The sequence below is a fragment of the Pteronotus mesoamericanus genome, unplaced genomic scaffold (assembly GCF_021234165.1).
Source record: "Pteronotus mesoamericanus isolate MK-2021 breed Mesoamerican mustached bat unplaced genomic scaffold, CSHL_Meso_final contig_164, whole genome shotgun sequence".
Taxonomy (NCBI): domain Eukaryota; kingdom Metazoa; phylum Chordata; class Mammalia; order Chiroptera; family Mormoopidae; genus Pteronotus; species Pteronotus mesoamericanus.
Genome location: NW_026555065.1, coordinates 2,864,150 through 2,889,434, shown reverse-complemented (window position 1 = coordinate 2,889,434; position 25,285 = coordinate 2,864,150). Strand labels below are relative to the sequence as shown.

The 25,285-nt window shown below is 41.1% G+C and overlaps 1 protein-coding gene and 1 pseudogene across 1 annotated transcript in view; both read left to right on the top strand.

Annotated features, from left to right (window-relative positions):
* The window catches only part of MAP2K1 (mitogen-activated protein kinase kinase 1), a 72,296-nt gene that overhangs the window by 34,392 nt on the left and 12,619 nt on the right, over nucleotides 1-25,285 (top strand). Inside the window, exons 2-5 of the mRNA XM_054565246.1 lie at nucleotides 1,448-1,658; nucleotides 4,245-4,391; nucleotides 10,164-10,241; nucleotides 10,790-10,841. Coding sequence (XP_054421221.1) covers nucleotides 1,448-1,658; nucleotides 4,245-4,391; nucleotides 10,164-10,241; nucleotides 10,790-10,841 — 488 coding nt within the window. The remainder of the gene's footprint in view (nucleotides 1-1,447; nucleotides 1,659-4,244; nucleotides 4,392-10,163; nucleotides 10,242-10,789; nucleotides 10,842-25,285) is intronic.
* On the top strand, nucleotides 1,806-3,025 carry LOC129064412 (methylsterol monooxygenase 1-like; annotated as a pseudogene).

Below are 25,285 nucleotides of genomic sequence, written 5' to 3'. Positions count from 1 at the left end.
GTTATTACCCAGTGAGGAAAATGGGTAAAATCAGCCTTGTGTCCTCTTTGGCTCCATGTGCTGTGTTATTTGTAAGACAGTGTTGGATCTTCCCACACACTGGGGAGGCATTAGATCTCCATCTTACTGCTGTCTTGAAGATTGGAATAGAGTGCGAATGAAGAGTAGGTTATGCTTACTCCTACCCTTCAAACTCAGAAATGGTGTGTATATGTGTGTGGGGGGGACCAACATTCTGGTGTGGGATGAAGGCCTGTCCTGTCACCTTTGTTGTTTGTTTAGACTAGGGACTGAAATAAAATGAAACACAGTGGAAGTTCTTTTTACCACCCTCCTCGTAACAAACTCCCAGGAGTAATGAACACTTTTCAGTTCTCTGTGTAAAACACACTTAATAATGCTCACAGCATGCTGAGTGCACAGCTAGCAGGCTGTTCTCTGCCTTACCCACTCGCTTCAGCACCCACTGGTTGAATTATGTGCTTACCAAGGGCCAGTTTGTTCCCAAAGCCATTTGTGCAGTTTTAGCTGTTATTGTAATTAAATAATGATATATTTAAATATTAGACAAAACTGATGAAATATGACTGCAAATGAGGTGGTTTTCATTTTTTCCGTCTGTGAACACTAGTTAAAAGCTTTGGAAAGGCTCAAGTTCAAGTTACTAAAAAACATTACTACTGTCGAATTGGATGAGCATTAAGATTGGGGGAATTATAAAATTCTTAGAATTTTATTCTGATACAACTCTGTGCCTGCATTTTTACTTCACTTTAAAGAATCAGAAATTGGAAATGATAGACAATGTATTATGTTTTGGTTCATGTAAGAAAGATGATGCGAGGCTCTTATCAGTGTGCCCTTACTCAGAGAGAGGGCCTTGCTCTATGTTAGAAGATGGGTGAATGAGTGTATATTTATATGTATCATGCAGGAATAAAAAATTTTAGGTATATCTTTTTAAGATTTCTTGCTTTATTTTGATTAACCTGGTTCTTGGCTTGATCATATTGGAAAAGAGAGTTTCTGTTCTTGAGATTCTGTTTAGATCAACATTTACATGGTGATGTCCTGATGATTTGATTTGGTTCCAGTTTAGTGGTTTTTGGTAATAAGTTTTATTTTGTATATGGTGTCAACTTAATACAACCGACACTAGTGGGGCTTTTGAAATTGGGGTTTTAAAGCAAATTAAGGAGGCTCATCCTGGAGCCACCTCCATTTTTTAGTAGATTCTCTGGCTCCCCTTGTAGACTCACAGCATATTGAGAGAGACCTGATACCCTTGTTTTACAAATGAGGAAACCAAGGCCTTATCAATGGTGAATTGTATGGGGTAGTGGAGTGAAGAGGGCATAACCATAGTGATGGAACCCTTCTCCCCAGCCTTTCTTTGGATGGACTCCTCTGGTGACAGCATTGACTTGTGCTCCCCTCTTTGGGACAGGACCAACCTGGAGGCTTTGCAGAAGAAGCTGGAGGAGCTGGAGCTCGATGAGCAGCAGCGGAAGCGCCTTGAGGCCTTTCTTACCCAGAAGCAGAAGGTGGGGGAACTGAAGGATGATGACTTTGAGAAGATCAGTGAGCTGGGTGCTGGCAATGGTGGTGTGGTGTTCAAGGTCTCCCACAAGCCATCCGGCCTGGTTATGGCCAGAAAGGTGAGGCTGCTTAAAAAAACGGATTGAATCAAGTTGACTTGAGTAACAGATAATTGGTTTATCTCTTAGAAGATGTGGCACGAGCTCAGCTGGCAGAGGCATTTCCTGGGTTGCAGCACCTAGCTGAATTTGGGTGGTGGTGAGTGACATTCTCTGTGCGAGCATCCGGAATTATAAGGCCATGTACAGAGATATGAAAAATGGCAATAAATGAAAGTGATACCATCTTTAGTTCAGCGTCCTTGGCTGTGGAATATGTAGATTCACTTGAGAATCCTGAGAATACCAGAGAATCCTCTGCAGCAACCATTTAAAAATGCTTGGAACTGTATGGTGAGCAGTTATACAGGGTTCCAGATTCCAACATGGGGGTCCTGATAGTTCATGAGGTTCTTTATTTCTTGTTCTGTTTACCTGGGTTTTTGTTTAAATTTATATCTTACATGAAAAAGTACAAAATTCAAAAGGATAAACCAGAAACATGGGAAAACCACTGGAAATTGGTTTTAAAGAGTACTTTAAAGTACTCTTCTTTAATCAGTTTTGTATCCAGCAGCCTTCCTTTGATTTGTAGAACTTATTATTTTTTAAAGATTTTATTTATTTATTTTTAGAGGGGAGGGGAAGGAGAAAGGGAGAGAAACAGCGATGTGCGAGAGATCAGCTGCCTCTTGTGCGCCCCCAAGCGGGGACCTAGCCTGCAACCCAGGCATGTCCCCTGACTGGGAATCGAACTGGTGACCTTTTGGTTCTCAGGCTGGCGATCAGTCTACTGAATCACACCAGCCAGGGCTGATTTGTAGAACTTACTATTTTATAGAGTATTTCAATATTTCTTATGGTTGGAAAAGTATGCCAGGATGGTATATGCTTTTGGCAAGGTGCTTTGGTTGTGTGGTGATTGAGGGTACCTGGCACTATTTCCTATATAGATTCTTATACCACAAAAAATATATATCTATAAATATATTCACAATGTTCATTATCAGTTTCAGGCTCCATTTGGAATGGAAGCTGAATATGCACATCCCCTGGAAACCCTAACTCTTGGAACTAGATTTTTTCCAGTGGAATCATTCTTGTATATGATCATATAGTTCTTTGGGCATGGGTGACCATTTGTTTGCTGGAAATTATTGATGTCCGTAGTGGTTATGATATTCCTTTCAACCCTTTAAATTTCATCCCTTTAAATTTCACCCCTTTCTATGCTGGTCCTCAGCATCGTGATTTTCATCACATGAACTTCATTGGGTGCTTCAACATTTACATGGTGGGATGGAATTTTTGGACCAGACCCTCAATCTATGGCCTGTACTAAAAGGACGAAGGAGATTGAGAAAAAATCTGAACAAATATTTATGTAACAGTTTAAAAAAAAAAAAAAAAAGACCTGGTGGCCTGAGGACAAGAATAGAAGGAAGACTGACTTTTCACTTAGTACCTTTTGTGCTGTGTGAATGTGAAGCTCATATTATTTATCAGATTATAGGTAAACACATTAATAATGTGTTAGTGTCTTTATCCCATTCCCAAATTGGAAATAATACCAGGTGACCCTTTGTTAGCATTCTCTATGTACTGGAAATAATACTAGGGTGCATGTTTATTATTTATCAAGTGCAGGAGAAGCTGCTCTCATTTACCCAGCCATAATGATGCATAAAACACTCATTTCATGTTGTTTCCCTGTGCCCCAGCCCTGCCAGTAGTTTCCCTCATTTCCCTTCAGTATAACATCTCAGCTCCCCACCATATGGCATGTCATCTTTAAGCTGCACTTCCTCCCTTTCTCCCCTGGGTTCTTTTCTTTCTGAACAACAGCCCCCTGCTTCAGTGAAGTTGGGCTCTTTCAGCACACCATGTTCACTCCTGTCTATATATTTTCATTTGTGCTGTTCCTTTTGTGATTTCAAAGAGTCTGCATCTTTAAGGCCCACCTCTTGTCTGGCTTGCACTAGCTGCAGCAGCCCACACTGATAACCAGTGCATCCATGTCCTCTGGCACTCCTTGTCTGTGGCTCTTTTTAGAAGTTCAGTTTTATTCAGAAACATTTTCATGTATGCCATCTGTCTCCACAGCTGAAACAAGGGACAAATTCAGATAAAACCTGAGGGCTTCACTAAATCTCAACCAAATTAGGCTCCTGAGTTCAAAGAGTAATCTCTTGGGCAGCTTAGCATATCCAGTTCCTCATTTCTTTCTACTCCTACAACCCTTTAGTATCAACCAAGTTCTCATGGCCACTTTCCCTTCATCTCTCAGCCTCACAGGTTTTGGAGGAAACACTTCATTTAACTTTTTTTTTGGGGGGGGGGTGATTTTTTTCCTACCTCAGTCTTGGCTCCTAGTTGCAGAGGCGTAGCTGGCCCTCTCCTGGTTATAGGTCCTTAAGTGCTAATACCTGCCTTGGAGTGTTGGCACTTAGTGCTTTGGTTGGGCAGAAACTTGTTTCTTAAAACTTGCCTGTTTCTTCTTACCCTACCTTTAAGAGCTTAAGCATTTAAGAAAGCTTCTATCCATCCATCTCTCCATCAATTTATATATTTCTAAAGTCTCTCTTTCTCCCAACTTTCTTTCCCCAGCTAATTCACCTGGAGATCAAACCTGCGATCCGGAACCAGATTATAAGGGAGCTGCAGGTTCTACATGAATGTAACTCCCCATACATTGTGGGCTTCTATGGTGCATTTTACAGCGATGGCGAGATCAGCATCTGCATGGAGCACATGGTATGTGACCATCTGTTGGCCTCTGGAGCCTGGGATTTGGGTGACTCTTGGCTGATACTTAGTCTGAGAGGCAACGAGCTGCTTTCTGCTTTTTCCTGGATCCCCACACTCTTTTGGGCATCTGGGAAACCTGACTATAGAATTTATAATAGTCAAAAGATGAAAGCTTCCTTCTAGATCCCTGCCTCGCTTCAAAGAGAGGTGGCAGCACCCAGTTATCCCTTGTGGGTGTTCTAGAGCACATCTCCCAGTCTTCTTGACCCCAAGATTTTGATGTGGGTAAGTTTGGTTAATATAGTTCAAATCCATTTATATATGCAATGCTATGTGCTAGGTACATGGTTCTGGGATTATGAAGATGAGTGAAACAGTCCCTGCCCTCAGAGAGACTATAATTTGCTTTAAGGGAAGCCCGAAAGGGTTCTTAGGGTGAGTAGAGAAGCAATCCCACCTCATACACAGTATAGCATGTGGGAGGGCATTTATGGGCTAATCATGTGTTTGAGCTGCCAGTCTTCTTACCATTAGTTGCCTGGAGTTGCTTTTTTCTCTTCCCAGTGACTAATAGTAATAATAACAAAAATAATGTTAGCAATACTAACAGTGATAAACACAATTTATTGGATGTATATCAGGTACCACCCTAAGAAAATTACTATTTTATTACATTTTCACAACAATCTTATTGTGTGGGTATGTTATCCCTATTTTACAAATGAGAAAACAAGCTCAGAGAAATGAAATAACTTACCCAAGGTCATACAGCTAGTAAGTGGTATTGTAGATTTTAAACTTATGTAGCCTGACCTCAGTGCCTGTATTTTGATGAATCCACTGGGTAGTGATTGGGGCTCTGTTTCCTTCTTGATGCCTAGAACTTCAAAGAGAGAAGCTGGCTTCATGGTTACTTTTTCCTCTGTCCCCATTAGGCGGCATGGCATGGGAGGCTTTGGAATCTGAGGTATTTAGTTCTATCTTCCTTCTTCACAAAAATCCAAGTAGGCACTTTCTTTTGTTTGCCACTGTGCCTCCAAAGCCCAGAATATTCCTGGCACACAGCAGGTACTCAGTAATTATTTGTTTACTGGTTGTCACTGCTACATCCATGTCCTTGGGCAAGTTATCATTCTGATTCTCAGTTTCCTGGTTTGTAAAATTGCCATTATTACACCGGCCTTGTTATGGTGAGGATTAATTATAATAACAGATGTATGGCTTCCAGCACACTGTCTGACTCGGAATGTGTCTTTTGCAAACATTAGCCTTTCCTTTATTCTCACTGGGGCCTTTATTCTTTTCCTTTATTCTTCAGAGATACAGGCTGACATGATTGACCTCCATACTCTGTGACTGCCGTGCTTTCAGTCCAGCAGTAGTGTCCCTCAGCAACTTCTTTACTTCCTTCCTGACTCTCTAGACCTGCCCTGGCCTCTGGAATTAGAGCCCGGTGTCTGGTCTTAATGAACTCCAGGAGAACATTTGTGTCCCTTGCCCTGTGTTTCCCCCATCCCCTCCTGCCTTCCCTTCCAGGAGGAAAAGATGACATGGGACATGACAAGAGATGTCGTCTTATTCTCTTGGCCCATTTCCAGTATCTGCAGGTCATTCTCCCCCCTGCCCCCCATGGACCTCGCTCTGTGGAAATAATGGGATCATCCCACACAAGTCCCTGAAACAGAAGGTATCTCTGGAATTATCCTGGGGAGCCTGAGCCTGAAAAACAACTGGCTCTCAGAGGCTGCGAGGGTTAAAACATTTTGAGGGCCAAGCAAGTGTCTGGCACCTTTTAGGTGGTATGTGTTGAATGACTGAATGAGGGAGGCCAGGATGGGGGAAGGAATGGTCAAGCTGGGGGCTCAGTGTGGGAGAGGCTTTGGAGTCAGCAATAGGGCAGTGTGTTCCTGGGTATACATAGGGTCAGGGGGCAGCTAGAACAGTCTCTTTATACTAAGAGAGAGACAGGACCCTATGGGGAAGCAGTTGTGACCTGAAGTTCAAGCAGCCGTGAGTACCGGAGTAGCTTTCTGCTCCAGCCCTGGACACTCTTATCCTTTTGTTGGTCCCTGAGGAGGTTCTCCTGCAGGAGAGTTCCTGCACCCGCTGCCCCTGATGGGAAGACTCTGACTGCTGGCTGCTGCTTGGGATTTCTGCTTTGCATCAGATTCTGCATTTCAAAGGTGTTGACATGTAGAGCTCTGTTCATTAGTCATATCCCAACTTTTGAGGTTCTTTGGTCCTCTCTGTGGTCCCAGTCTTTGCATGGTATTTGTTGTCATTAACATTTTCCCCCATGCTTACTATGAAAATTTGAAAACAAAATTGAAGGAATTGTATAAGGTGCACCGTAAACCCATCACCTAGATTCTTCAGTGAACATTTTGCCATATTTGCTTTACCACATGTTTTTCATCTATTCATTGCTTAAACTGGTGTTTTTGGATGTATTTTAAAGTAAATTGTGTCATTAACATTCATTGAGCCCATTCTTCTAAAGCACTTGGCTAGAGTCTGACCTCTCCTAGAAATAAATTGTGTGTGCACTGCCCAGTCTGAATTTTGAGACCCAAGGGATAAATGAGTTCTCCCTGAACAGAACAGGAATGCTCTTGTCTTTGGGGAAGTAATTTTCTGCTTGGGTGGTAGCTGGGCAACCAGAGGACTGGGGTCTCAGAGTTGATGGCTCTCTTGCAGGAGTAAAAGCTTCTGAGCTCTTTCTTTTCCCCGCCCCATAAATCATTTATCTCTTCTATAGAAAACCTTCACAAAAGCACCATTGACTTAGTTGATAATCAGCTTCTAAAAATAAGCACTGTTGCAGCAGCTTTAGTCAGTAAAGGCAAGTCCTTGGCAACAGTGAAGTAGAATTTAAAGGTTGTGAGGTGAGTTGCAGGCATCTCTGGGTAATCCTGACTGTGGTTCATGCGTCTTAAATCTTGTTAATTCCATTGTTCACACTATAACTCTGTTTATAGTTTAGAAGGAGGTTAAAGGGAAGAGAGCCAAGGTTTCTTCCTTTTTATTAGAAATATTTACCACAACTCCCAGAGAAAGTGTAAACCAAGACAGTTGGCTGGGCTGCCCTCTGTCCTAGGCTGTGGAACCTGAGCACCACAGAGTTAGCTTTTCTACTTCACTTGAATCAGATTTTGACAGACTTGTTTAATTATCTTAAGTCCTCCCTGAAAATTAGGCAAAGCCGTTCAAACAAAGGATCTGAAACCACATTCAGTCGGAAGCAAAACAGAAAAGATCGGGAAACTTTGGCACTGGAGCTTCTCTTCCCATCAGTAAAGGAAATTCAGAGGTGCTGGCTGACTTGGGTGTGGTTACCTGGATGATTATGTTGCTCCGATTTGGTCACCAGGACCCTGTGGCATTTCAAAGGCAGCCAGGCTCACAGGATGAGCCTGAGTTGGGCTCTTCTAAGTGCTCTTGGAAAATAAATGTGCTTACAGGGAGTTCTTTTGGTTCTAGATTACTAATTCCACTGTTGTATCTGTGTGGAGATTATGCACATTTGATTTTTAGGTTGAATTTCAGAATCGTCTACCATGCTCTTTGGTGGACTGACCCACTGTTAGATAGTTGTACTAGGGAGTTTATTATTATTAGAAGTAAAACATATTTAAGGGTGTTAGTGTGCTTTTGAGAGTCCACACCTGACTACTTTCTTTTTCCATCTGCATGTGTGATCCAGAGTTGACGTGACAGGAAGTGATTGGTCCAAACTGTCTCTTTTTATAAATGAGCTCAGCACTTAGAAAAGGTAAAATATTTATTCATTGTAGAAAATTTGTCAGCAATAGAAAAGCGCAAAGGAAGAAACTGTCATGCAACACAAATCCCCAATAATCTTACTATGTTGATTGGAAATAACCATTGATAACATTTTTGATGTTCTGGTTTTGTGTGAGTGTACAGAGACTTTTTTACTTCTTTAGTATATCATGTTATGCATGCTCTGTGACTTCGCATTCCATGGCTGCATCATAGACACTTGGTGATTTTGGAGAGAACATCTCTTTGGTCTTGCCCACCTTCAAGCTCAGCTTCTGTGTAACTCCTGTTGGGAGTCCTTCCCTTGGCCACTCTGAGGAATCATTTCCCCCTCTGAACACCTGTAGCAATGTCTGTTCTTTTCATTCAGCTATTTGTTCCCTGCCTTGTTTCAGAGGAGGATTTAAGGTGCTTTGCCTCTTTATGATTTGTCCTATCTCCACAAGCAGAGTGGTTTTTTTTTTTTCTCTGTATAGTTTTTTCATCCCTAGTTTCTTACATCTCCCTGTGCCTTACTCAGAGGTGATTAATAAATGATAGGTGATGATACTCAGTGTAGACATGATACTTTAGAAAATTAGTCTGAGTTTACAGGAATTATTTTGCCTTCTGAGGGTAATTTTAAATTGTGGCTGATAATTGGCTACCCCTGAAGCCATAGGGGCACAGACTATTTGTCTTGACATGAGGTTTCTCTGAGTGAAGCTTTTCCTTAAGATCTCAGGTTAAAATGTAGGATCCATAAACAGAAAGGCCCTGCCTGGTGTGTGAGCCTTGCAGAGGCTGGCTTCACACCATGCTCGTAGCCTCTCTTACACTTTCCCTTTCCGCTACCTCTGTCCAGGGTCCAGCTCATGTCATCTTCCCATGATATGCTCCTTGCTGATTGCCTTGCCTCTTTCTCTCAAATGAAGTTCTTGCCATTCTTAAAACACCCTTGTGGGATTCCTATCCATCTGCCTCCGTCAAGTCAAGTCTTGGTTCCTTAGTGGGGCTCTGTGATCTGGCCACAGCTCGACATTTCCAGCCAGATCATCACTGCTTTCTTCATGCACCCACTGTGAAATGAACCGCATGTCATTCCAGCAGTACAATGCAATTTAATGCTACTGTGCTTTTGATCTTATTGAAATACCTGTTTTTTCCTCCCCTTGTTCCTCACCTGTTCCTGGTATGGAAATCATGCTTATTCTTCAAGTAAGATTTCAGCTCAAATGCCATTCTTCAAAGTGAAATCAAAATTACTTCTCCTTTTTCTGCACATCTACAGCACTTTTCTATACATTTATTTCATTTTTAAAAATTACTTTATTAGGAGATGTATATTTTCTGTTAGTTTGTAAATTTATTGAAAACAGGAACTAGGTCTTTTTCATATCTCTATTTGCCATAGAACCTAATATAGTCCCTGGGACTTGGTAGGATTTGTGAAATGAATTTATTGCATTCTCTAACATTTTTAAAATTTTTATTAATTATGATTTATTAGGATAATACCAAATGCAAGTTGTGACATACGGTGATAAAATGGCTGATATTGATTGAGCACTTACTTTATGCTAGAGATTGTTAATGTTCATGCTGTGTATTAGCTCATTTAATACTTATAATAGTGCTATGATTATTTTAATAGCCTTATAATTATTATAATCCCCAATTTATAAGTTGGATAACTTGGTCAGATTCCCCTGGATAGTCAGCAGCACAGTTGGGATTCAAATTTAGACAGTTTGCCTCTGTCTACAATACAGTGCAGATCAAGCCCTTTTCTTGACCACTGAATTAGTAATTTGTTTGATTATTCATAGGATCTAAGTTACTAATTATTTGATATCCCCCACAATATTTTGCATTCATATAATATTTGATGTCTGGAACAGACAAAAGGGTACCCTTTTAGGAGTCTTCGCTGTGTGAGATTCACTTTCCTCATGAAGTTTAACACTTGAAAGGTAGAAACATTGTCACTAAATGGGCTGGTATTCTTATTCTTAGGATGGGGGTTCCTTGGATCAAGTCCTGAAGAAAGCTGGAAGAATTCCAGAACAAATTTTAGGAAAAGTTAGCATTGCTGTGAGTATATCATTAAGTTTTTTTTTTCCCAAGTCCCCTTATTGATAAGTTAATGAGTTAGTAGGAAATAGACAAGGGAGGAAGCTAGGAAGTCAGTAAGGGAAAGTTTGTGAGAAAATGGGGTTTACTCACTAGCGTATTACCTATCTAGATTCTCTCTCATTAAAACTGGAAAAGCGACTTACTCTATATTAAAATCTGTCTTGAAGAATATGATAGAGTATCCAAATAATTCCCATTTGTGGCATCAAAAAGCCTCTTTTTAGATTGCAGATTTAGTAAGAAATGGATGCAAGTGTTTTTTAAATGTTGTTTAAACTTGCAATAATCAGTTTTACTTAAAAATAATACCCTATATGCCATGTGAAAAAGATGGTTTCTTGGTAAGGGAGGTTAAACAAAAACAAAAGAAAATAAAAAATAAGAGAAGGGGCAAATTGATGATGTGAGATAAAATAGTTTTTAGATTATTTTAAATTACAGACATTGAATGTTTTCTAAACACCACTGTTTCCATTTCCTAACTTTTTACATTCTTTTTCCTCTAGGTAATAAAAGGCCTGACATATCTGAGGGAGAAGCACAAGATTATGCATAGAGGTAAGAAATTACTTGCTAGTGCCCTGGCCAGTGGGGCTCGGTTGGTTGGAGCATTGTCCCGTAAACCTAAAGGTTGCAGGTTTTGTCCCTATACTGGGCATGTGCAAGAGGCAACTGATTGATGTTTCTCACATTGATGTTTCTCTCCCTTTCTCTTGCCCTTTGTCCCCCTCTGTAAAATCAATAAACATTTCCTTGGGTGAGGATTGAAAAAGAAAAGAAATTACTTAGTTGTTATTTTTTAAATCTTAAATTTTAGTGGAAATCTAAAAGTTGCTGTACCCTCTTTTGTGTTTTGGTGTAGAAGTTGATTAATACTATTTTAAATTTTTATTACGAGTCTTCGGCTGTTTAGCTTGTTGGCTGGAGCAAGTTCCACCCTCTTCTTGGTCTGTGGTACGCATGTCACCTGGAGCTGTAACAGGCATAGATGGCAGGCAGCCCAGGCCAGAGGCTCTGCTAGAATTTAGTTACCCAGCGCCCTGTGTCACTGTCTGTCTGCTGGACTAGATTGTCCAAAGCCATGACAAACCTCCTGGATGTGAGATTGACTATAAAAGAAACTCTCTTTTTTTTAAAAATAAAGGTACATATGCATTTGCTATATGACCATACCACTCTTAGGTATTTGTCAAAGATCTGTAAACAGATGTCCACATAGACTCATGTGCAAATGCTTAAAGCAACTATAGTTATCATAGAAACAATCAAAATGTTCTTTAGCAGGCAAAGAGATAAATTGTAGTATCTCCATATAGTAGAATACTATTTAGCAGTGCAGTGAAAACAAATAGCTACTGATACATGTAATTTTGATTAATCTCAAAAACATTTATTCTGGATGAAAGCACAAAATAAAATAGTACAAACTGTTTCCATTTATATAAAATTATAAACAAAACAACAACAAATTTATAGTGACAGAAAGTAGATCAGTGGTTACCTGAGGGTTTAGAGAGTAACTTTGAAGGGATGTGAGGGGCTCTGGCTGGTGTGGCTTGGTTGGTTGGAACATGGTCCTGTACACTGAGATTATGGTTGTGGGTTCGATTCCCAGTCACGGCACATAGCTATGTTGCGGGTTCTCTCCCTGGTTGAGGTATGTAAGGGAGGGAACCAGTCGATGTTTCTCTCTTGCATCCATTCTCTCTGTCTCTGTCACACTCTCTCTCTTTCTGCCTCTCTGTCTTTCTCTCTCCAAAAGCAATGAAAAAATGTCCTCAGGTGAGGTTTAAAAAATAAGTAAAGGGTGTGAGATAACTTTTTGGGGTGATGGAAATGTTGTATTTTGATTGTGGTGGTAGAGACATGGGAATATGCATTTATCAAAAGTCAAACTTTCCATTAAAGTAGGTGCATTTGACAGTACATAAATTATACCTCAATAAACAAAAAAAGATGAAGAAGCTAGAAGAGGGAAGACTGGAAAGTGCTGTAGACCATGACCCTTCAGCTACAGTGTGCCAACAGAGGAGGAAAAGCAGGGAAGACTGAGGAGGGTGAAGTGGAGTGGAGCCAGACCGGTGGAATCGAATGGCTATCTTAGGAATAATTATATTTTTAGGTGATAAATTCTAAACTTTTAAGTAGGCAGTTTTTTTAATTCAAATTTTTTAAAATTGTGGTAAAATATACATAAAATTTGCCATTTTAAACAGTTTTAAGTGTACAGTTCAATGGCATTAAATACATTTTATATTGTTGTGCAACCACCACCACCGTTAGTGTTGTTAAGGTGCCCGTTTTGCTTTAGATTGAAAGTCATACCATCAAGAATCCCAGCAGCACTTTTTTTGTAGAAGTGACAAATTGTGTCTAAAATGTATATGGAAATGCAAAGGGCGTGAAACAACCAGAACAACTTTGAAAAAGAAAAATTTGTTGACTTACACTACCTAATTTCCAGATTTGTTACAAAGCTACAGTAATAAATAGAGTGTTGTATAGGTGTAAAGCTAAAAGTAATAGCTCAAATAGAACAGAATGGAAGAATTCAGAAATAGACATATATAGTCATTTGAGTTATGACAAATATCACAAGGTAGTTTAGTAGGGGAAGAATAATCTTTTCAAGAAATGATGCTGGAACAATTGGATATCCAGTGCACAAAAATGAAACTTTATTACACCCTATAAAGATGAACTGTCAGTAGATCCTAAGTCTAACTGCAAGAGTTAAAACTATAAAACTTCTAAAAGAAAGCATAGGAAACTCTTAGTGACCTGTGTTGTAACAAAGTTTTTAAATAGGACAAAAGAGGTACAAACTATCAAAAATCAATAAACTGAACTTCAAATTAAAAACACTTGCTTTTCAAAAGACACTGTGATAAAAATGAAAGGACAAGCCACAGACTGAGAAAAAATATTGGCAAAACATATATCTGTCAAAGGACTTTATCTAGGATATATAAAGACCTCTTACAACTTAATAATAAAAAGATAAATAGCCCAATTTAAAAATGGGTAAAAGATTTGAACAGAAACTTTACTAAAGATACGGCAAATAAGCACATGAAAAGCTATTTCAACATCATTAGTTATGAAGGAAATGTAAATTAAAATCCCAGGGAGATTGTGGTTTTAACTACATTAGAAAACACCCAGATTTTAAAGAAACTGACTTACATGTTTTGAGGATGTAGAGTAACTAGCACTCTCAGAAGCTGCTGGTAGGAATGTAAAATAGTACAATTATGTTGGAAAATTGCTTATCAGTTTCATAAATGTTAAACATGTTCCTACTGTACATTCAGCTGTTTCATTCCCAGGATTTACCCTAAAGAAATGAAAGCACATACCCAGTCAGGAACTTGCACACAAATGTTCATAGTGGTTTTATATATAATAGCCGAAAACCAGAAACAACCCAGATGTCCGTCAACAGTTGAATGGATACACAAATTATGTTATATCCATATATAGCATACTACTTATCAATAAAAAGGATAAGTTGTTGATACATGGAACAGTACAGATTAATCTTGAATGATACTGGGTGAGTCAGACAAAAAGCACATACTATGTGATTCTATTTATATAATTCTAGAAATTGCAAACTAATTTGTAATGACAAAATGCAAATCAGTAGTTACATGGGGAATGAGGGAAAAAGGAGGAAGGGAAGAATTACAAGGGAGCATGAGGGACATTTTGGGTGGTAGATATGTTTATAATCTCAGTTGTGGTGATGGTCATATGTATTTATCAAGTGATATACTTTAAGTATATGGATTTATTTTATAAAAATTATATACCAATAAAGCTATAAAAAACCAAAAAGAAAAAAAAGGTCAAGTTACTGAAAACCAGTGATAAAGAGAGATTCTTAAAAGCAGCCATGGAAAGGGACAACCACTTTGGAAAACAGTTTGTTAGTTTCTTTACAAGTTAAACCATGGAATTGATCACCCCCACTGTTTAGCATTCACTTAAGAGAACATGAAAACATTTGTTCACACAAAGGCTTGTGCACAAATGTTCATAGCATCTTTATTCCTAATATACCCAAACTAGAAACAACCAAAATGTTTATCACCAGATGAGTAGGTAAACACTTTGATATATTCAAACAACAGATAACAGCTCAACAATAAAAAAGAACACTATTGATAAACACAGATTGGATAAATCTCAAAAACATGTTAAGTGAAAGAGGCCTGACTCAAAAGAGTACATATTTTATGATTCCATTTATATAACATTCCAGAACAGACAAAAGTAATCCACAGTAACAAAGTAAATCAGTGATTGCCTGAGAGTCTTGAGGGTAGGGATGGTAGTGTAGGCATGGCAGAGGGAACTTTCTTGGAGTAATCAAAATATAAATGTTGATTTTGGCGGTGGGTTTGCAGATATATACATTTTTCCCAAAATGCATCAAATTATACACTTAAAACACAGAAATATAGAAAGCCTTCTGCTTTTCTAACCTCACTAGCTGGTTATCATTTGGTCCTCTTTCCACTGATAATTTAAAAAGTGTCAGTAGGAGATATGTTAAGGCTTAAGCTTGCCTTTAGAGGAAAGCAATTTTCCAGCAGTTTGTGGCCCTTAATCTGTGGTTAAGATCTGAGTTCCACGTTAGACTATTGTAGTGTATTAATTTCTAGGAAATAGAAGCAGCTGAAAGGAGAGGAAAGATGAACATTTCTTGAGCATGGGGCTGTGTTCCAGGGCTGTGATTGACATATGTAATCTCACTGAGAGGGATCCATGAAGTCAGTGTTAGAGGGATCTGGTGGAGCAAAGCCATTACGTTATCGATAAAATGGAATCTCCATGCCTACTTCTAGGTTGCTGTGAGGATTAATGATACTATAAGAAGAAGCACCTGGCAAAGTATTTTGCATGTGGAAGGTCCTAACAAATACTAATTGCCTTTCTTATTCTTTTATATAATTTGTGAGGAAATGGAAAGTGAGATTAAATTCCTTTTTTGGGCTCTACCTCTGTGTGTGTTTGCCTCACCTTTGTTCTTACTACTACTTTTCTAGGGAGTACTTCCTTCCACATCCCCACCCGACCCCCTCGTGCTAACCTTTGCTAGACTGAGACTGCTCGTCCTTTAAATAACAGCACTCAGGCTGGGGAACAGCCAGTTGAAGTTCAAATCCTGACTCACTTATATAAAAGGGTATATGAACTCTGAGTTATTTATTCATCTGTAAAATGAGAATAATTCATGCCAAAGAGCAATGATTGTGAAATACATATTTTTATTTCACATAGTTGTGAGAATTAGTTTCCCTCATAAGTCATTAATAAATTTTAGCTATTAGTAATATTAGTATTATTTAGCTCAGGCATCTTCTGAGAAGCTTTCCCACGAACCATCCCCTGCCCAGAATGGATTAAATATGCTGCCTCTGTATTCCTTTGGCACAGTATCCATTTCACTCTTATTGTAATAAATAACGATCATTATTTATTGAGGACCTGTTATGTACCAAGTGCTCTGTTATGTGCTTTATGCTACTTATCTCATATATTGTTCATAATAACCTTGTGAAATATATTTTTCTTAATACTACACATGTGGAAAACAAAGCTCACAGAGTTTATAGGTCTCTCACTAGTCTTTGAGTTCCTTTAAATCAGGAAACATGTCTAATCTGCCTTTGTATCCCCAGTCCCTAACAATTGCAGAAAAGAGCTTCTCCTTTAAAGAGTTGTTAGTCTGAACACACAGGAATCAACAGTGAAACTGGGCTAAGAGCCCATCCATGTCGTCTTCTCCTAAGAGTCATTAAGCTAGTCCTGTGTTTTTTTCCTACCGTGTGCCTTCCCTGTGGTTTTGATAGAAAGCTCTGAGTCTAACTCATGTTTCCATTCTGGAGAGAGGAAGGTTTCAGCTTTTTCCTGGAATAATGAGCTTGGTTTCTCCTTTAGCCTCGGCGCTGCCCCAACTTTCCTAGGAATTTCTTTTCTGGATTCACTAGTTATTGCTCTTTGGCATAAAGAGCTGCGTAGTTAACTAGACAGGTGTCTGGATAGATGTCTTTGATGCAGAGTTCACTGCTTGCCCAACCGAAAAAGGAGAAGTCACTAGAAGGATTTCTGCCCCAATGAGCAGTGTGTGCAGGCTGGCCTGGCTGCTCAGCTGTTCAGACTCCTGCTCTTTGTGGGTCTTCTCCAGAAGTTGTGAAAGAATTTTTTGTAAGGCCTGGCCTCTTCTACAACTCGAGTCCTGAGCAAGAAGCACCATGAGTGGATGATTCCTGGAAACCTGAGTTAGGATGAGAATGAGAGAGAGTGAATCCTCCTGCCTCTGTATTTAGGTGTCCTCACGGCCACTAAGTTCTTCCTTTGTTCCAAATACAGGGTCCAGCAATAATTGATAGTTTTAATTTGAACATTTCACCTAAAATGTCATGTGGTATGCCTGAGTGTGATATTGTTATGCTACAGAATTACATGCTTATGATTTTGTAATAAAAGATTTTGTAGTAAAAAAGGGGTGTTATTTGTGCCAGAGTGTATATTCATTCCTGATTAAATATAAACTCTGGTCTTCTCATTCTGTCCATAAGGAAAGATGAAGAATAAAGAGGTTTTTCTCTGCCTCAAATTTTTACTAACTCCTACTTGATGCTATTGATTTGCTTGTGATAGCTTAGTGATAATCAATTAGTTTTTGCTATCTAATAAACCACTTCAAAACTTAGTAGTTTAAAACAACAGTTTATTTCTTTCTATAATTCTTTGAGTTGGCATGGCCTTTCACCCCATGTTTTCACTCATCCTCTGAGAGGGTGAAGCCCTTGTTTCTTCCCCCAATGGTTTTAGGGTTTTAGGAGCAAGAGTGGATAACCCCAGTAGTCACCCACCATGTGAGTGTCTGCTTGCATCGGGTTCATTACTGCCCTCTTGGCTAAAGCAAGTCTAGCGGTCAAGCCAAGAGTCAAAGAATAGTGTGATAGACTCTTACCTTGTTGGGAGGAGCTACAAAATATTATGGCCAGTTTTTCCACTCTGTCACAGTGATGAAAACTCAGGGTTTGAATCTTGACCATGTAACCTTGGGTGGGTATTTAACTTTTCCAGACTTCAAGAAAATGAAGAAAATAGAGCCTACTTAAAGGGTTGTGAGGATTATTTTAGATAATACCTACAAAGCACTTGAATAGTAGTTGACACATAGTAAACACTTAATAAACATTAGCTGCAGCTTAGCAGATGAATTGGTAGAGGTTTTTATGATTACCAGCAACAGAAACCAATGTAACTTGGTGTAAGCTTCTCAAAACTTACTCCTTGGAAGGACCCTGGGAAAGATCAGAGAATTCTTTGAAAAACTGAACGCATAGACTTCGGTAGGGCAAGAACCAGGGCTGCTGTGGTTGTGAAGCTGGGTCACTCAAGCAGAACAGCAGCTGCCCCAAGGCAACACCTACCACAGGGGGCTGCTGCTGGGCCGTTTGGTTCTTCTAAGCCTCAGTGGGGAGTGGGCTGTGGGCTTGGTCACTTCCCAGAGGGGTCAGGGGTCAGTGCCTGTGAAGCATACACTCCCACAACAATCAGGAAGTTAATGGTGTCAAGGGATACCATCCCCTCCTGTTGAGTGTTGGAGGCAGGTTGGCACCCCGTTACCTAATTTAACGTGCAGTGGTGACACTTGGGATTTTAAATTATTAGGTTGAAAGTGATTTATCAGTGTGCCCTGTTCTAAGTAAAACTAATGTACAAAAATAGCTTATAACACTAGTTGCTCCAGGGGCAATTCCTTGCTTTTTAAAAACATTGACTATAGGATCTTTCAAATATAATAAGTTTTCATAGAATATTCACAAAGGCAGACAAATTAATTTGATTCAGACATTTCTTTTTACCATGTGGCCCTCAAAGCCTAAATTTTTGCTTTCTGGTAGTTTGCAGAAAAAGCTTCCCAACCACTGAGTTAAGGGGAAGAAGAATCCCCTACTTGAGGAAACTTTAGAATTTAACCACAAAACTCAGCTTTAAGTTCATCAGCTCTAAGTTCTTGATGAAAACATGATGGATGACATAGGTAGGAGAGAGGGTTTTCCCCCTGACCCTGGAGCTCTGGAAGAAATTAGCTACAAAGGTTTCTGTGTAGTTTTTCCTCTTATTATGGCAGGAGGTTGCAGGTCCACTTCATCTAAAGCTGAACCCCAAGTGGTTAGGTTCTGAGTTAAAAAGAGAGAGAGAGAGAGAGAGAAAGAGAGTTGGGGTAGTTGGGGGGGTGGGGAGGGGGTGGAGATTAGGATACAGCTCTGTTTCCTGCCATTTAAAGCAGTGATTTGCATTGTTAGCCTGCCATTCTTCTTAGTCCACTCTAATTATCAAGATTTTATTTTGGTCAAGACCCTAAAGAGAAGCATTACATGATTTAGGTCAATACAGAGTTCATACAACTTAGCCCGTAAATTATTTCTGCCTTGGAATTGCTGGCTGATGATCAATAAATGGCCAAGAACATTGTTAAATTGTGCCTCAAGTTGTTTTTCTTTCCCTTTTATCCAATGAAGCAGTGTGTAACCTGCCTGATGCTTATGCCCAGTATTGAATTAGTGGCTTGAGCCTGTCAACTACTGAGAAAGCCAGCTTAGGTTTTTGAGCTGTAATTGGAGCAAGCTGTATGGCTTTCTTCAGAGCTAGAGTAGTTTGAATCTTGGGGCCATTCTGCTTGAAATCCACTCCAAAAGAGTCCTTGTTGCTTAGAATAAAGAATTTTATAGAAACAGGGAGCTCTCACTTCAGAAAGAAATTCAAAGGTTCTTCAGAGACTGTATGAGTGTTTTTGGATCCTAGTCCTGGGGACAGTTGGGCATCTCAAAAGTACCTCATCAGTATCCCAGCAGCAGTCTTCAGAGGAGCTGGGTCCTCAGCCACAGCCAAGGTTTCAACTTCTGAAGTCTTCTCACTTCAGTCAGGCTTGCTGTTGGAACTTATAGGCAAGGCCTGCAGTGGCCTGAGACTGTTTTTGTTTTGTTACTGTTTTACAAGCTGTTGGTAGCAGACTCGTATGTATTGTGTTTCTGAGTAGCTTCTGCAACCCTTAAAGGCACTTTACTGTGCATGCCAGGCTTTTCCTGGGGTATTGCCAGGCTTCCCTGAGCGGAGGCTGTACACAGGGTTCTGCCCTGAGTAGTGTCCTCACGCAGTTCTGCGCGCGCGTGTGTGTAGATATTGACTGTGCCTTGATCCGTAAATTGGTCCATAGTATTCTGAGGGTGGTCGTGGCTGCACCTCTTCTTCCTTTGCCCACCTGTCTCCTTAGCCATGTGGTGACAGCCTCAAGGTGACAGTGAATCGACCGGGAGACCAGTTTCTTTGGACTCTGACTAGACTGCCCCACCTTACAGATGGAGAGAAACAGTGGCTAGTTAGTAGCTGGAATCCAGCATGCTGGTCTCTTGGTTAGAAATGAGAGTCACGTTCTCTCTAGAATTACCTCAGCTGCTAGACCCATAGCAATGATTATGGCTGCAGAGGAGTTTGTCTCTAGCTCTTCAAATGAGGCAGGGGGGAGTTGGAGGAGGGGGAATGTTTCCTCGGGTCCTTTAAGTTTTCTACCTGAAGCATTGGCTGGAGTGAGGAAGGAGCACTTTTTCCAAAAAAGTGTGTGTGGGGAGAGGGTTCTCTCAGTAAACTACACAAGGAATGTCCATTACGTTTGGCTTACATTTGTCCTGAAATTGGCAGACACATTTGTCTAGTGCTTTTCTTTAGGGGTTTGTCCCAAACTGAGGTACAAATGACTGGTGAGTAGCCTCCTAACCTCTCCAGACTTCTGCGGTGAATCATGTTGAGTCACGACCCAGGCACAAGTGGTAATGCCGTACTTCAGTGGAGCCTGGATTGCCATAAATAGAATGATGTTACTAGGAATGTTCTCCCACTGTGTTTAAAAATGAACAGATTTTTGATTTGTCTCTGCCTTTGCTTTTCCATTGTCTTCATTTTCCCTCTCTTCCTGCAGAGCAAAGTAAGTCTTTAGCAGGTCAAAACAGGTGTTTAGTTAATTTTCCTTTCATGAATAGCAGATGATGAATGTCCAATTTAGCCAACATTGTATTCCTGCCCACTTGGGTTGATTGGCTTTGTGATAGATTACATATCTACATGTCTTCTGAAGTAGCCTATAGTCTGGAGGGGGAAATATACTACATTAAGCACGTTCTTTTAACTGGAAAGGTTATTTTATGATTTTTGGCAAAAAACTTCACTTGAGCCTTAATTTCTGTGTCTGTAAAGTGGGGCTGCTCTGCCATGTATTATAGATTATTAGAAATGAGAGATCAGGGAATCTAGGAGCCATGAGCATTTTCCTTTAGTGTGCCTCTTTCCTTCCCCTCTTTAGTGTAACCTCTATATGTTTTGCTCTTGCTTTTGTTACATCCTATTTTAAAACGTTAGGCCATTTCTTAGAATGGTGTGTGTTAATGAAAACCAAATCCTGACTTACAACATCCTCTTCTGTTTAATTGTCAGCATTTGTGCTCCGTATGAAATGAGCAGTAAATTTGCAGAGAGGGGTGTACAAAGGTAGAGAATGAAAGCACTTCAAAGCTAATGAACCTTGGGAGGGAAGAAAAAGATTTTAAATGCAGTTACTAGATTTGGTTGCAAAAATCTTGAAAGTGAAGAGAGAGAAAAATAGCTGCTTGTTAGGACCTGGCATGCATGCTTTGAGGGCTCCTTGTTGAACTAGGTTGTTAATCAGAAGGAGGTGGGAAACAATCTTTAGCTTTGCTTTTCTTTTTTGCGGTTTGACTTGTCAAGGAGGATAATGAGCTGGGGCTGAGAAGGAAACACGTGCTCACTAAACCAGAGTAGAGAATTTTTTTCTCTCACAACCAGATTTTAAGGATTTCAACCTACCCCAAGTCAGATCCTATTCCCTATTATGAGAGTGATCCCCTTCCCCAACCACAACTTTTAAAAAGTTGAGATACAATTGACATATAACATTGTCTTGGTTTTATATGTACAGCATGGTTTGATACGTGTATATATTGTGAAATGATACCACAGTAAGTTTAGTTAACATCCGTCACCATATTATAATTACTGTTGTTTTTTCTTGTGATGAGAACTTTTAGGATCTATTCTTCTTAGTAAGTTTCAAATATACAATATACTATTGTTAACTAGTTACCATGCTGTATGTTACATCCCTGGGACTTGTTTATCTTATAACTGGAGGTTTGTACCCTTTGACCACCTTCACCCTCTTAATAATGGCTTTTCTGAAACTTCTGAGTGCAACTCACTAAGATTAGCCATTTGATCTGTTGCCTAAACCCAGATTATTTAGGCTCTGGATAATCAGTCTAGAGTCTATGAGTTCTACTCTAGCCTCTGACATTAGTTCACAGTAATTTTGACAAGTAAAACTCCTGGACTCTGGGCCTCAGTGTTTCTCATCCCCCCTCATGCTTACTTCACGTTATTGTGAGAATTAAAGCAGACAGTATATTTAAAGGGCCTGGGTAGTAGGTGCTCAGTGACGCAGAGCTGTTGTGGCGCCTTCCTAGGTCTGCTAGGTTTGCCGGCCCCCACCCTCCCACCCCAGTCCTTCAGCTGCATTTGTTTTCCTTAGCTGGGGGAGGACAGCGAGGGGAGAAGGCTGGGGCCTCTTTTTAATGCTCTTGGGGAAGGTTGGGTGGGAAAAAGAGGTTACAGTTCATGGCTAATTGAAGGGTTTGGGATTTTCTCTGAATTTTAATTATATTTGCTGCTTAAGTAGCTCCCTCAGGCCATGAACTGGAGGTGGCTCCGTGGAGACTTGTTAAATGACTTCTCAGGGTCAGCTACCTTTCCCTTCTGTTTCTTCATCTTTAGAGAAGGGTTATTAAGGCTCTGCCAGGGTTGCTAAGAAGAGGTCATTTAACGCCTAGAGTCACCATTTGAAAATTTCATTTGCCTTTTTTCCTTTAACCTTTAACTCTCACTTATCCAATATTATCTTACATTTGGATTCAGCCTTTGTCACAGATGAGCCAGAGCCTGGTGTCTAAGTGTCCTCAGCTTCTCTGGGGCCCTCATTTCTTTCCTCCAAGAGCTCTTCTCTGTTTCTCTTCTCATTTGCCTTTCCTGCTCCTCTGCCCTTTTGTTCTTCATGTTTTACCTTTTTCCGTCTTGCCTTCCTTCCTCTCCCCCCACAATAAGTGATGCATTTTGTAATATTAGCCTAAACCAAGCATAATGAGGTTACTCAAACGTAGTAGTGTATAGGGGCTGATGTTCACCTGCTTCATCCGCCTGACAGGGCCTTGCCACCTAGGCAGGCTGGCATCGATCCTGGCTGGTGGGAAGAATTTAGACTAGCTGAGACTACAGTGCCCTGACCATTTCTTTTTTTGCCCTTACTGTCACCCATGTGTGCACATGTTCTTGTTATTTGTTTGATTCTCCCTCCTGCAGTGGTAGTGGCTTTGAGGGCAGGGACAGGGACTGTGTCCTTTTTACTCATATCTCAGTACAGACATTTTATAAATGTTTATAGAATAAAACAAATGACCCACTGACTTAATTCAGACTTCAAAGATGATCTTAGAGAGGTAGAACATGTTCAGAAATTAAGTTAAAATCATGTGCTCTTGTGGGTAAGAACAGGGGTTTTCAAACAGTGGTTATTTCTGGGGCAAAAAATATCAGAGAAGAACATACTTTCTTCTACTTAGTTTTTCCAAAAAGCTCATTGTTCATTTTTGTAGAAGGGGTGTTTATGTGTCTTCATTGTTGCAGAGGCTGAGCAGCATGGGACTATTAATAAACCTTAGCATCTTGTGGATTCCCTAGGGGGGCTTGTAGCCTGGGAGCCTAGCAGGGTGGTGGGTGCTCCCCTCAGAATGCAGCATAGCTGACCAGGCACTGGGGTTCCTCCTAGCCTCACCCTCTTAATATTGAAGGGTTAGGAAGAGAACTTAAGGCACAGAAGGCCTGAGGAAGCAGGGAGAGACCAGGGCTGTGATTTGAAAAATGTATGAAGTTGCTGCTAAGAAAGATATGGGAGGAAGTCAGTTAACTCTGGACTCCAGGAGTAGGACATTATTCCACATCGGGAAAGGAACTCAGAAGAACTAGGCACCTGGAAGTAGAGATGAAAAGGGTGGGTGGTAAAGTAGGATGCTTTAGATGCAGGTACCAGTACAAGACCAGCACAGTAAGAGAGGCAGGCAGGCCTGAGCCAGGAGGATGTGGACATGGAGACATGTTGGAGAGGTAGGGAGGGACAGTGGAAGGCTTGGAAAGGCAGGCCAAGAGGCTTGGACTGTTACCTAAGGCAGACAGGAGCCATTGCAGGCTCTGTGCAGGGGCTGTACCACTGAAGGGGGAAGACATTGGGAGTAGGAACAGAGGAGGGAGGGGTCGCGATTGTAGAAAGCAAATGTGGATGCTGACAGTTAGAGGGAACACTCTCTCTCTCTCTCTCTGGTTTTATCAGACATGCATCTCTTTTGTGTCCCCAGAGAAGAGCCCGACTTGGCTGGGGCTGCCAGGGAGGAGCTTGCTTCAGCCACATGCTATGGAGTTGCCAGGTCTCAAAGCAACTTATCAGGCTTCCCCGGTCATCAGGGGCAGCCATGTGTAGTACATCTGGCACCCAGAATATATGTGGTCTGAGCAAGGAAATGCCCCTCAGGATTTCCCTCTGCTCCTCTCTCACCCTGCCACCATCATGGGTCTTTGCAGCCTCCCAAGCAGTGCTGTTCCCTGGAGTGGGTGGGGGAAGCGGAGCTGACAGTCAGGGATAGAGGAAAATGTGTTACATAAGTTTGAGAAAAAGGCTTGCTTGCCATGTGAATAGAAATCAGATACAAGGACACCTACAGAGGCAGTGCAGCCACTCCTGAGCAACAGCTACAGCCTGGAGAGATGTGTCTGAGCCAGCAGGGGAGGCGTCCCCAGGCCCTGGGGAGGGGAAGGGACTGCTGCTGTCTTGTCTTGGAGGGCAGCCTGTGAAAGAATCATTGTGTTCCTGTAACATGATGTGCTTCTATTATTTTAAAGATTTTATTGATTTATTTTTAGAGAGAGGGGAAGGGAGGGAGAAAGAGGGAAACATCAATGTGAGAAACAGCGATCAGCGCCTCTCACCTGCCCCCAACTGTGGACCTGGCCCACAACCCAGGTGTGCGCCCTGACCAGGAATTGAACCAGTTACCTTCTGGTTTGCAGGACGACACCCAGACCACTGAGCCACATCAGCCAGGGCTGGTGTGCTTTTTAAATGCCCGCACTTCATAACATTGATCCTGGTCTCCATCTGGTGAGGTGGCAAGAGCTGCGATTGCTCTCAACAAGAGCTGCTTTACTGCTAGGCAAATCACAGACCAGAGAAATGAAGTGACTTGCTCAATGCCTCATGTATAGCAGGTGGTAGGCCAAGGATTTGAATCCAAGTGCATTGTTGCTTTAGTTTCTTCCACTCTTTTGCTTAAAAACAAACCCTAACTGGCCATTTCTAAATAGGCCATGGGAGCATTTGGAAGGTGAGGCAGCTGAGGGCTTCATGTCCAGGCTCAGGGATGAAGGGCTGGGGCGTTTGGTGGGAATGTGGGGGAGAGAGGCGCATGTTGGCAGGCCCCGCGTGTGCCCTCCCCGCCAGGCCCCAGCAAGCACTGTCACACGCCTAGCTCTTCCAGTTCTGTCCTGTGACTCAGCATCACTTTCCACATACTAAACACTGACTTCCAGGTGCTAGTCCTCTGTCCTCTGCTTGAGAAGGGCCACAGTACTGTAGAGAGAAGGACCTCCTCGGCTGAATGGGTTTGCCTGGGCTTGTCCTAGTGTTAGGCTTGGGAAAGAAACAAAAGGAAAATTAGTCTCTGACCTCCTAAAGTTTATAATCTTCCCTTGTGCTTAAATTCTCCAAAAGGTCACACAGGATGTTGCTCAAGGGTCATCCCCACAGCGAGGCCTTCTCTCATTGTGTTGTCACAGCAGCAACCCCACCCCCACCCATCTGTGCT